Source organism: Mercenaria mercenaria, unplaced genomic scaffold (assembly GCF_021730395.1).
Source record: "Mercenaria mercenaria strain notata unplaced genomic scaffold, MADL_Memer_1 contig_1550, whole genome shotgun sequence".
NCBI classification, from domain to species: Eukaryota; Metazoa; Mollusca; class Bivalvia; order Venerida; family Veneridae; genus Mercenaria; species Mercenaria mercenaria.
In genome coordinates, this window is record NW_026459533.1 from 10,842 (window position 1) to 24,733 (window position 13,892).

Here is a 13,892-nt window from a genome sequence, read left to right on the forward strand (position 1 = left end):
TTGTTTTTGTAATGATAGCGTGTATATTACTTATATTACTCTACAAAACAAGTGTCAGTATACTGATATAAGCATTGAATTCCGAAAAAAGAACTGTTTAAACAGGCCCCACTTCCAGACAGTCAAACGCTTTTAAAAACTCACCATTTTCAAGGAACTGTTACACATGTTTGTTTTGATGCATTTGTAATAGCGTGCGAGTGTTGAAATTTCACATAACTAGGTGGAACACAGTTTTCAGCGATTGTTTATTTTTATTTCTTTACAAATGGCATTCACTTTCAAAGGGGGACAACTTTTTCAGAATATTTTCAGTGCGGAACAGTACGGCAGAACATGTAATGGTCAGGTAAAATATTGGTAACGATGTTGTTCGTTTATAAAATATTTCTGTGTTTTGGTGATATACTCCTAAACCTTAATATGGATATTGGAATTGCGATAAAATTTAACAAAATAACTATAGAACCATAACTCGCACTCTTTCCCATCGGTTTGGCATAACACAACTATAAATCTCAACTTACGCTGCTCTCCATTGACGTCGGGCTGCTTAGTCTAATCGCATTTTAAACTTAAGTTACATAAATCGTATTTACTAAAAACAATACTCATCTTTTACATAACGGTAAGCCTCTCTCTGGACCATATGGATAAATTGCCGGTCAGCATATGTCTCCTCACTCTCTGTTTAGACAGTGTCCGACATTTGACTCGCCGTAAATTATATCACATCTTCTCATCCTTGACTTTATCATACCGATGTACTGAGTTCTTGTCTACTGATTTCATCAGCAATTTCGACAAGTTTACCACTGTGACAGTCTTTGTTACAACTTTGGGTAGATCAAACTCTAAAATATGCAATTTTTCACAAGCATCTAGCTGAAATATAAATGTTGACGAGCATTATTCAATTTCTTGAGAATGTTCACTGAAGCTGGTTAAACTCTTTCACCGAAATCAAAGTTCTTTCGGCTCCACTGCAACAAAATTTGCCATGTGGTCGTTTGTTCACCAGCCATTATAATCCAGTTTGTATACATGTAAGTAGTGTGTGTTGTGTTAAGCAATGCAGACAACCTCGAATGACTTAACTGACTATTCAGCCCAGCTATATAACAACTGAAATTTGCACGAAATAATCGTGCAAGCAACACTTCAATAACTTTTCAATACAGTAAAATCTCGATTACTTTAAACCTAGAATAACCGATGTGTACTCAACATGCTTGTGAAACATCGATTTAATTACAATTGACCAAGTTATCTAATGTTGAATTATACACACTCATATGCAGTGGCTATATTTTAATGCTGTAACGAAACGTGAAGAAAATAGAAATCAGGGCTTACATAAAAGCTCGGTTGTCTTTGCGGGTATCTCCAAAACAGATATTTTCTAAGTCTTATAGCTTTTATTATCGAAATATACCAGAGGGATGTATCCCGACAATTCATTGTTGAAAATAGTGAGACTATCAAATACAATTTATTGTCTCGGAATTATACTTGACTGCGAAAGTGTACGAATGACTTATTAATCGAAAATTATACTACTAAAACAATAATCAGACTACAGAAATAGAGATCTTTTCTGGTGGTGGGGGGTTGCACTTTTATCTTATTTCAGACTATGAAAAGAGGTTTTGTTTTCGTTTATCTTTTTATTATTCTTTTTGAAACGGATGATTTGTACGGTGCCCCTAAAGTGACAGTTGTAGATTCAGACAATTTCTTTCTTGTGATATATATGAAGAATCGACCTACTTAGGCGGGTGACGGCCAGACAAAGAAAGCATACGCTTATATGTAATTTTATATTTATATATTTACTACACATCAAACATAGAATAAAACAATGATTACATATATTCGCAGTGGCAGTCAGTAGCCACGACAGTGCCCTTTACCGATATGTTTATTAACAACTGGTTTTAACTGTTCTTTAAAAAAAATGGTTGTAACTGCTCGAGAGTAATTGTCTAGGCGGTAACGAGGCTCTCTGTCGAGTTATCACAAAACAGTTACCCGAAAGCCAAATATTTCAATCCGCACCTTCAACTAGTGATATATTCTTTTTCTTGCATGCCGTATTCTTCAATTAATTGAAGAAATAACATAAAACAAATGATTTACTTTAAGGCACTATTTTATCATAGTAACGTATGAATTTACACAATCATTCATAATTTTCAGCACGTGAGTCTTCTTTCACTCCGGCGTGTAAAGCACCGGCAAAAAAAAACGAGAAAATTCTGTCTGGCATCTAGAAAGTGTGACGAGACTCTTTGGGTTTCTTGTGATATCATGAATATCAGTGGTTGTCTTAAGTGTAGCTATATCTATATATCTATATCTGGTACTTTGGGGTCGTGCGGTGCATGTACTTGATAACCGATGTTTACACAACATGCATGTTAAGGTACTTCCTCAATCTTGAATTTAGAGTGACCTTCATTTGCGGTGTGAAAATATAGTGAACAAAAGCTTTCAAATGCAGCTGTTCCATAGCATTAAAACAGCTCAGTTTGCAAGACCTGAACTAAAAGTAGCTGTATAAAAAGTGATACTGAAATTTGGAAATAAACAAAGCAGATATTTTACCTGTATTTTTCCAAATTTTTGGTTAGATTTATAAATCCTTTCAAAATACTTTATTAAAAATTCATGAATGGCAAAAGTTAGTTCAAAGTTTAAATTAATGCATAGGAGAATTGTCTTACTGAATAGAACTAAACTTATCTGTTTTAAAATCTGACCACTTCATGTATTAAAACGAAAATACATTTGTACATGTTGGTATTTTCAGCATACATAAATAGTGCAATGTGCGGACAATGATTTTTCCATGTATGGTGTACCAAACTGCCTACAATTGTAAGACAAGTCTCAGACTTTACGGTGTTCCGTTTGGACAATCGTGACTTTTTATTTAATACTAAACCGCGATGCACGATGGAACGATGACGAAAACGCGATGGCGCGATGACACGATGATGAAACAACGATGGTACGATGGTGAAAACGCGATGGCACGATGATGAAATCGCGATGGTGCGATGGTACGATGGTGAAATGTCGATGTAATATCGCATTTTCATCATCGTACCATCGCGTTTTCACCATCGTGTCATCGTACCGTTGCGTTTTCATCATCGTACCGTCGCGTTTTCACCATCGTGTCATCGCGTTTTCATCATCGTACCATCGCGTTATCATCATCGTACCATCGCGTTATCATCATCGTACCATCGCGTTATCACCATCGTACCATTGCATTTTCACCATCGTACCATTGCCTTCCGGTGGTCATGCGCAGTGGTACAGTATATGTGTCAGTAAAATACAGGCTTGATACAATCTCATTTTCACATTGCACTACGTACCTTCTACATCCTAACAAGAATAAGCTGAGTTTGAATAATACCATGTGACTATTACAACCAGCTTTTTATTTACTTTCGTGAATACATAAAATACAAGGACGTGGCCTTGAAGATTTTACAGTTTTAATGAACTGAGCACTGAACATTTTGTAAAACATTTTGCAAAACAGCATAATCTAGATGGTAAATTTCTTCTCACAGTATACATTGAGATACATTCATCTATTGTTGACAAAATACAAGTGTACGGGACTACGCATTTCTAACCGGAAGGCGATGGTACGATGGTGAAAACGCGATGGCACGATGGTGAAACCACGATGGTACGATGACGATAACGCGATGGCACGATGGTGAAAACGCGATGGAACGATGATGAAAACGCGATGTTACGATGGTGAAAACGCGATGGCACGATGGTGAAAGCACGATGGTACGATGATGATAACGCGATGGTACGATGGTGAAAACGCGATGGTACGATGGTGAAAACGCGATGGCGCGATGGTACGATGATGAAAACGCGATGGCACGATGGTGCGATGGTGAAAACACGATGGTACGATGATGAAAACGCGATATTACATCGACATTTCACCATCGTACCATCGCAATTTCATTATCGTGCCATCGCGTTTTCACCATCGTACCATCGTTGTTTCATCATCGTGCCATCGCGCCATCGCGTTTTCGTCATCGTACCATCGTGCATCGCGGTTTAGTATTAAATAAAAAGTCACGATTGTCCAAACGGAACACCGTACAGACTTAACGTGAACAAGATTTGGCAACGATCCAAAATTCGTTTCAAAGATTGTGCAAGTATAAGAAAGGTTTAATTCATGATACTGGAATTTTTGTACTTACGCGCAGCTTATCTCACGCACAGGTGGCAGTAACGTACTTAGGATACAGTATGGGTCCATGAGCCATATGCACTTAAATTTATTACAATTATAATGTTTTCCTTGGAAAAAAATGACAAAAAGCCATTTAAAAAAAAATTGCACCTGTAACAATGAGCCATGAGAAAGGTAAGTAAGAACAGTTTGACATGTGCATTGCTTCAAGGTCCGTATATTTGTTTCAAAACAATATTTCCTTATCAATGAGTGGCCGTCCTTTGGGCAAAAGAATAATCTTTTAGAAAAACCTTACTTCAAAGCCCAGTTTCAAACCGTTTACGCATCACAACTCTTATAGCTTTTATTATCGAAATATACCAGAGGGATGCATCCGGACAATTCATTGTTGAAATAGTGAGACTATCAAATACAGTTTATTAGCCCGGAATTATACTTGACTGCGAAAGTGTACGAATTACTTATTAATCGAAAATTGTACTTCTAAAACTATAATCAGAATACAGAAATAGAGATTTTTCTGGTGGTGGGGGGTTGCACTTATATTTTATTTCAGACTATGAATAAAGATTTTGTTTTCGTTTATCTTTTTATAATTCTTTTTGAACGGATGATTTGTACGGTGCCCCTAAAGTGACATGAGACGGATTTATTTTCATCCAGAACCTGCATTTTTATTTCATAAAACGTAATATTATTTCGTAAAAACGAAATGCTATTTCATAAAAACGCAGTATTATTTCGTAATTACGAAATGTATTTCGCAAGAACGTAATATTACGTTTACACAAAATACATTTTCGTAAAAACTGAACAATATTACATTTTTACGAAATAAAATTATATTTATTATACTTTTACGAAACACACTTCGTAATTACGAAATGTAATATTACGTTTTTACAAAGTACATTTCGTAATTACGGAATATTATTACGTTTGTACGAAAAAGAATTACGTTTTTTACTAAATTATATCACATTTTTACGAAAAATTATTACGTTTTTTCACGAAATAATAGTACAATTTTTACGAAATAATATTACGTTTTAACGAAATAGTATTACGTTTATACGAAATACATTTCGTATTTACGACATAAGATTAAGTTTTTACGAAATAATATTTTTTTACGTTCTTATGTAATACATTTCGTAATTATGAAACAAAATTATGTCTCATGTCACTTTAGGGGCTCCGTAAATTTGTGTTTATTTGCGACGTTTATTTAGTTTCTAGTTTGGTTCTTTTAAAACATTTATATATATGTATTTATTTGATATTTATATTTAGCACGATTCGTGTTGATTTCTCTGTCAAAAGGTTAAAATGTCAATTTTATTTATTAGCCTACATTTACTGTTACCAAAATAACAAGCGTACATCGGTTAAGAACAACCGTAATAATAAGTGATGTAGCCATAGTTTAGTTATCTTCTTTTATCTTCGTCGTTATTATCTTTATTTATTTAACAATGAAGAAACGATCTTTATTTCCCTGATAACAGGCTGATACGGACGGACGGACACAATATTGTGTCATGTGATCATCATTTTGTAAAATATGTTAAAGTGTAACAACTCTTAAAGTGTTTATTAATATATTTTTATTCCCGTGTTGTTAGTTATTGTGATTTAATTTACTGAAAAAAGAACACATTAGATTGGACTTTAAACAAGGTTTATCCTAATCTGTGAAAGATAGATCTTCTTGTGAGAAAAGGTAATGATTTAGAGTTAAACAGTTTATCAAGTTGAAATTTTCTGAATAGTTTATCATTAAGGTAGTAGAGTCCAGTTTTCATCAGCACAACGAAATCAGTTATTTTCGAAAGAATTAAACAAACAACGTTGATTTTTTATTGTAGCAAACAACTGTCACAGAAAAAACAAGGCTTTAGTTATAGCAGTTGTGATTTAAAAAAGTGGTTTCGAGTTAACTTTTGGTCGGAGCGCACTACCCCCAGACTCAAATCGTAAGGACTTTTTCCTACCACCTCCTGGGATGAAGCAACCATAGTTTATGAATCCTATAGTATATGATCTTCAACTTGAATAGAACGAGGTTTAAAAAGATGATTTTCTCTTCAAACTTATGAAAATACTTTAAAAACCTTTTAATTGTTTCTTATAACATCTTTATTATTAGATAAAATCCGTATGTATATGAAGATTTATGTTTCAGAAGATGCGTACAACCTTATTGTCTGTGTTATCAATTATCGTATATGTTAACCCAGTGCATTCTGATATAGACTATACCGTGTGTAACCCGCTGAATGCAACAGTCGGTAAGTACATACTAAATAATGTTAATCTTATGTTAGGAAGAATGAAATGCAATCACACTTAAAATATTGGGCTACTCCTTCATAAGAAAGAATAGAACGCAATAAACAAAACAATAGCAAGTTAATCCTTTGTAAGAAAACACCGAACGCATCCAAGCTAAACAATAGCAGGTTCAGAAAGAATAGAACGCAGTAAATCAAAACAATAGCAGGTTCAGAAAGAATAGAACGCAGTAAAGCAAAACAATAGCAGGTTCAGAAAGAATAGAACGCAGTAAAGCAAAACAATAGCAGGTTCAGAAAGAATAGAACACAGTAGGGCAAAACAATAGCAGGTTCAGAAAGAATAGAATGCAGTAAAGCAAAACAATAGCAGATTCAGATTGAATAGAACGCAGTAAAGCAAAACAATAGCAGATTCAGATTGAATAGAACGCAGTAAGGCAAAATAATAGCAGGTTCAGAAAGAATAGAACGAGGAAGGCAAAACAATAGCAAGTTCAGAAAGAAAAGAACGCAGTAAAGCAAAACAATAGCAAGTTCAGAAAGAAAAGAACGCAGTAAAGCAAAACAATAGCAGGTTCAGAAAGAATAGAATGCAGTAAAGCAAAACAATAGCAGGTTCAGAAAGAATAGAACGCGGTAAAACAAAACAATAGCAGGTTCAGATTGAATAGAACGCAGTAAAGCAAAACAATAGCAGGTTCAGAAAGAATAGAACGCAGTAAAACAAAACAATAGCAGGTTCAGATTGAATAGAACGCAGTAAAGCAAAACAATAGCAGGTTCAGATTGAATAGAACGCAGTAAAGCAAAACAATAGCAGACTTATCCTTTAAAAAAAAGAACAGAACGAAACCAAGCTGAACAATAGTAGGCTTATCCTACATAAGAAAGAATAGAAAGCAACCAAGCTAAATAGCAGGTTTGATTGAGTCTGTTCATATGCTATATGAATATATATGCCTTATGAATATATAAACTATCCTCTCAAATTAAACAGAATTTTGTTATTCTAATATCCTTCTAATTCATTTTGATTCAATATACATTCAATATACATTTTAAAAGTTTCACTTTCACTCGGAAAAGTTTGATTTCGAACAGGATAGTTATTGGTAACCAGCTGTGTTTGCTTTTAGTACATGTCACGTTCTTGTTGTTACTCAGACTATTGATAACGCACTGAAGTATTTATGTATAAAGCATTTTATGGTACATGTATTATAATTCATTCATATATAAATATACTTGAGATACTCGTAAGAGCGTTGGTCTACGGATCGCGGGGTCGTGAGTTCGATCCTCGGGCGGGGCGTATTTTCTCCGTGACTATTTGATAAACGACATTGTGTCTGACATCATTAGTCCTCCACCTCTGATTCATGTGGGGAAGTTGGCAGTTACTTGCGGAGAACAGGTTTGTACTGGTACAGAATCCAGGAAAACTGGTTAGGTTAACTGCCCGCCGTTACATAACTGAAATACTGTTGAAAAATGGCGTTAAACCCAAAACAAAACAAACATGAGATACACAGAGAAAATATCCAAAACCGTAGTATATATATTATATATAGTCATTTTGTGAGATATTGTAATGAAATTGCACCATCTTATTCATACAGAACATTATCTGATTCAATAAAATTTATTTTGTAGAGAGCATAAATATTAATATAAACCAAGTTTATTGCAACTTCTAAATTTAATACTACACATATGATATTTTGTAGTTCCCCCGCCACCACCGGAACTCGCTAAGTCATATTCAACACGAGTGGAATGGAAATGGTTGAATACAAATACCACCGTGGATATCACGGAAATATACAACGGCATCACACAAATGGGTAGTCAAGACATGTACATTGAGGGTCAAGATGTCAAAGTGATATATGATTATAAGGAAAATCAGTATATAACATATACACAACGTAAGTGTCATTTATATTCACGAAGTACTTATATGCTACTAAGTTCTTTTTATCAAAGCCGAGTGGATAGAAACTGTTTATAGAATATATTCATGCAAATACTGAGAAAACATTTATAGGTTATTAGATTTTTTTGTAGAGAAATATGCGCGACTTTTGCAGAGATTTTAGGAGTGCAAAGAATGTGTGCATATTTTTACATCTAAATCATTTATTACTTTTAAATGATACACATTTGTTCTTTGCGCTGAGAAATGTAAAAATTTCAATAGGTACACAACTTTATTGAGAATGTGCGACTAGTGTGGGAGAAACACGCAATAGAGATGATGTGCTTTTTAGTTTTACTTATGTGTCAAATTATTGCGGTCGGAATCTTCAGTTATTTTTTTCTAGTTATAAGCATTAAAAAGTAAATTACAAATACAACGTTGCTTTGAATGAGCCATGAAGTATTATCGGTCAGCTGAGGCTAACATTAGTTCTCCGAATGTTGACAATATTTCTGTTCTGCGCAAAGAAATGAATAATTCACTAAACAATACCTATGTATAAGGTATAAATAATGTATCATGCGTAAATACTGCAGCAAAGTGTCAGGAAAAATTATGTAGTTTCAGACAAAAACAATATAAAAGTCATATTTTTAATCTATGAAAAGGAAGATCAATAATTTTCCATCTATTTTGAATCCCTGGCAGTTAAACTGTGAACCCATTTGCAGGCAGTGTTTTTGTCTAAAACCTTGATACAAAAATATCAACATCAATAACTGTGTCCATAAAGATAAATATGACCAAAGTTAAAAATTTAGTTACATTCTCTGTCCAGACAAAACAGCTACCGTTTTTATATGAATTGTACGGCGAACAGATTTTGGTAGAGAAAGTTATTTTCAGTATAATCATTGGTATAAACGTAATATAATGCCCAGTATTTTGAAATTGAGAAAATGGGTACCCATTTGTATTAATCGCCAAACGCATTAATTTCAAATCGAATGTACGTTTTAATTCCGTCTTGTACTTGTTGTACAAGCAATATAAAATCTCACTGATCTTCCACATTTGGCGTCTATAAATACCCGTATTCAAACTCGAAAAATAACTGTTATTCATATTTTACGCGAGTACGAGTACATTTAAAGACAAGAAATATCTTTAAAAATGATGGTCGGCGAATTGTAATAAGGAAAGAAGTTTATGAATTTATCATCTAACATTCATCTTTCATCTAACATTTTTCAAATTGCAAAACTAAACACCGCACTTTAACAATTTAAATGGTTCTCTTTTAATTTTTCGCAAAGGTTTCGTAGGGTTGCAATTTTGTTTCGTTTATCCTTAGGCGAATAATTACAGCTGCAGTAGTTTGATGAAGATTCATGAAGCGGTTCATGAGAAGAGGTCATTAAACGTGTTTATATTTTTAGCTAAATTGGTCCCTATCCCCATTTGTAACAAAATAGCAGGAGACCTTACGATATTGTTACACATCGAGTTTGATAAAAATCCATTACATTTTAGTGGTTAATGCGAAGAAAGGCATATCTACTTTTAGCTATAGTGGTCCCTAATAGGGTCCAAGTTCCTATTTAAATAAATTTGAAAGAGGACCTTATAATGATGCTCCAGACCAAGTATGACAAAGATCCACCAAGCTGTTCATGAGACGCTGTATAAAGGCATTTCTAGTTTTAGCTCTAGCAGCCCCTAAAAGGGGTTAAATGTCCCAGCTGAACAAAGTTGGCTGCGGACCTTATAAAGATGCTACAAATCAAGTTTGATTAGAATACATGAGAAAAAATCAATTTAAGGATTTTTTATTTATTATTTTTTTTTATTTCTAAAATAAGCCAACTGATCCCGCTTTAACAAATGCATATTCGCTATTCATGAATCTTTGGACAATGACGTCACATTTATAAAAAAGTGAAGGTCAAGCAAAACATACAATTGTAATTATTTCAATATTTCTGTTTCATAAGCAAAGTTTGACCGTAGTCATATCACATAGATAAACTGTATGCAGCGTACCTTCATTTCAGAGTAATGAGATTCAGTCATTATATACATGTAGCATATATATAATAAAACAGATTTCAACTGAGTTTAATATTTGCATACCATACTAAAGAAAAATATTCATATATAATAAATCAGTTAAATAATTTATAACAAATATATCAAAGGAAACAAGTACTCATTTTAATATGCAATCTGAATAAGTCACAAAAGCAAGAAACCTTTTCATATACAGACGACAATTGCAACAAGGAAAATCTTTTAAAAAGCACTTCTCTACATAAAAGACTCTTATCACACCCTTATTCATGTGATACGCAGACTGTATTCAGCTCTTTCTTTAATTTGATATATGTTGGTATTTGAACAGGTTTTCATCATATTTATCAAACTTACTTATCACTTTGAGATATATCAATATTATTGCTAAATATACTGAGCCGAAGTTAGCTTTAAAACCGTGAACAGCGTCGTTAAGGATAAACGCTTTGTCTACATTTCACTCAGCGTGGCACAATCAACAGAGTGAAAGAAATTGACACTCTCGTCCAATCAGGCAGGGTGTTGCATAAATCTTCCATTTTGATGAATTATCTATAATGCGTTATCAAGTAGTTTAATTTGCAAACTGAAGTCACGTGGCATAGGTAACGAAAACGAATTTAGACGGCGTCGCCGAAAAACAGTTGTTGTTGTTGATAATGATGTAATTGCTGTTCTTGTTTTCATAACGTTTGATATATTTACAAGATACATTTAAATAATACACATAAATGACATCATTCTCACAAAAATACTTTGAAGCGTCGGTTGGTTCTGACATTGTTATGTTTATCATTACGCTGACCACCGAATATAGTGTCGGCTAATTTTTGTCGATTGCATTTCAAGAAGATGATTATATTTGTGAAAGTACACAGTGTGATATGGAAGCCGATGTCTGCTGTTTCATGTCGGCGTGTTGGCTGGGCGAAAACATGAAAACTCGACAAATACCTAATTACTACGGTCATATGTTTAAACAAATTGTATCTTACCTCAATATCGTGGGCAACATTAACGTAACGTTAGTGTTGTAGGGGTTTTTCACTTGTAAAGCAAGGAGGTATACTAGTTCGGATTACATGACTGTTATATGAGAGATGGCCGTACCCTCTGAACGATAGGCCCACTCCGCTGACTTCAAAGGCGAGCTTTTAATAGTTCGCAATTACCGGTATTATAAAACATCTGTTCTCTCTGAAGTAGTAGAAAGCAAACGATTGACATTTGCTGATAATGACATATATCCGGCAGTGCTATATATGTCAGCAGTTGAATGTCCGCACGCTTGCCTTAGTCTTACTCCTTAAAGTACAATGGCATCAGTGAATATTTCAGCAGATCAAAAGCACAAGAAATCATACTGCGTTCTTCAAAGCAAATTCCGTTCTCATTAGTGGCGACACGAAAACATCTTATAGTGCGGCTCAAGTACAAACTTTAAATGGAAGCAATATATCCATCCTTTATCGGAAGATGATGTCAAAAATAATGTTTTGCAAATTAATCTTTAGAGAAAGTATGTCATATTTCTCTCAGCAACAACAACTATTCTATTATTGTCAATTTCTGCACACGCAATATTTGAAATTCTCCTCTAAAGGACACAAAGTGCAATGTTCATCCTTCCCCTGTCTCGTCCTTTAAATACGTGCAACAAAAACAAGCTTCTTATATAAATGTCATATGGTATTAAACTCGTACAAATATGCTGTATGTTGTGCCATTTATCGCTCTGTTCAGTTTAGTATGAAATGCATCTTGAAGGCACGAAGGTTTGATTTTTCGTTGATGATAGTTTGTTTTACAAGACAAACGAGTGCATCTCCCTAAAACTAAAACAGTGCTAAAGTGGCAAAACAACATTTCAAATTCATTTCCATTGATATAGTTTCATCTGCAGTTGCCATATGCATGTACAGTTTAAGGTATTTCTGCACGTTCGGATCAATTTTTGCTACAATGTAAAATGTTATTAAACCCTGATTATTCAAAACTTCAGAAACTGTTTGAAAAGAAGGCAAATAAAAAAAGATCGGGAGCTTGATTTATTGGTAAACTTCACATAAGTTTTCATAATGGGCGTCTATGAGAATATCACAATTTTGATAACATTTTCGCGAATAGAATGTTTTCTACAATGTTAATGAGAATTCTCACGGTAATAAGTAAACATATGATTTATAATACAGTGAAATAAAATATATGTAAAATGTTTTGGATAGTTGTCCATTATTTAAGAGATTCGCTATTACACGCTTACTTTTAGAAACTATTTGGAATTATTTAATGTATTAAACGTTTTAAGATCATCTTTTATCTTAAAAAAAATCGATGTAACTCATTGCAGACTTGGAGCGGTCTTCTGCGCATGCACGAAAGTGATTATCAGTTGTAGCGCACGGCAAAAATATGCATATTTTTGCATGTCCGCATGCATCTAGTGTACAATATGCCCAAAATACTGACTAAAGGTTAGGGTTAGTATCACCATGGTTACAAAATATATACATTTATGATATTTTCGTTCAAATTTAATTAATCCGGTATGTACCGGAGTCTGTAATTTATACCGGCGCTCCTAGTCTGCATTGAGTCACAGTCTTAAAAAAATAGTAATGTTGTCGTTTTGATAATCTATGCACAAGCTGTCATTAATTCATTTCCGTATATCGAGTCCAAGCTTTATTCTACGTTATCCGGATAAAGGAAGTTACGCCATTACTCCCGGTTTATCAAACGTGCAGAACTACCTTAAATGGAATTTAATTATAATCTTAAAATTTATTTATTCAGGTGATGGCTGTGTCGTCAAGGGCCTTGGTACGCTCGCATTCTACGATAACAAAATCTGGCTGACAGCATTCAAACTCCTGTATAATATTGCTAGAAGAGCTGATGTGGTACGAAGATTTATTATATTATACAACTATTAAGTGGTTTACCGGTCAGTAGTCAAAACTATTGACCGACAGGTCATTCATTATGTGTTTAAACATCTGGCAACAATTTTTGCTGTTGAGTGGCAATCCATTCACTGAGTATTTTTACATGACATAAGACATAAAATTACATACTTTGTCTTCGAGTTTTGACATAAGCCCAGCAAAATTAAGTGTAATCCTGTCGATAGCACAAACTACCAGCCGGTGATTTATACAACGTGTCATATAATAAATATGTATATACAATGTAGGTGAACTCAGCTGGACGGCATACGAAACTTAGACAGGGCAACAGTTATCTACAAATACTGGTTCGTTCTTGGAGACCAAGCTCAGAATGCAACCTTCCCATTTTTAAATTCTAACTATATTCTATAGATCATTTATTGACATTCTGATGCAAT

The 13,892-nt window shown here is 34.0% G+C and overlaps 1 protein-coding gene across 1 annotated transcript; it reads left to right on the forward strand.

Annotated features, from left to right (window-relative positions):
• Nucleotides 1-5,777: 5,777 nt before the first annotated feature.
• Nucleotides 5,778-13,446, forward strand: LOC128551683 (uncharacterized; the record flags this gene model as incomplete). Its single annotated transcript, XM_053532588.1, has 4 exons — nucleotides 5,778-5,975; nucleotides 6,441-6,543; nucleotides 8,277-8,477; nucleotides 13,340-13,446. Coding segments are annotated over exons 2-4 (411 nt in total), but the record flags the coding sequence as incomplete, so codon positions are not given.
• Between the last annotated feature and the right edge of the window lie 446 nt (nucleotides 13,447-13,892).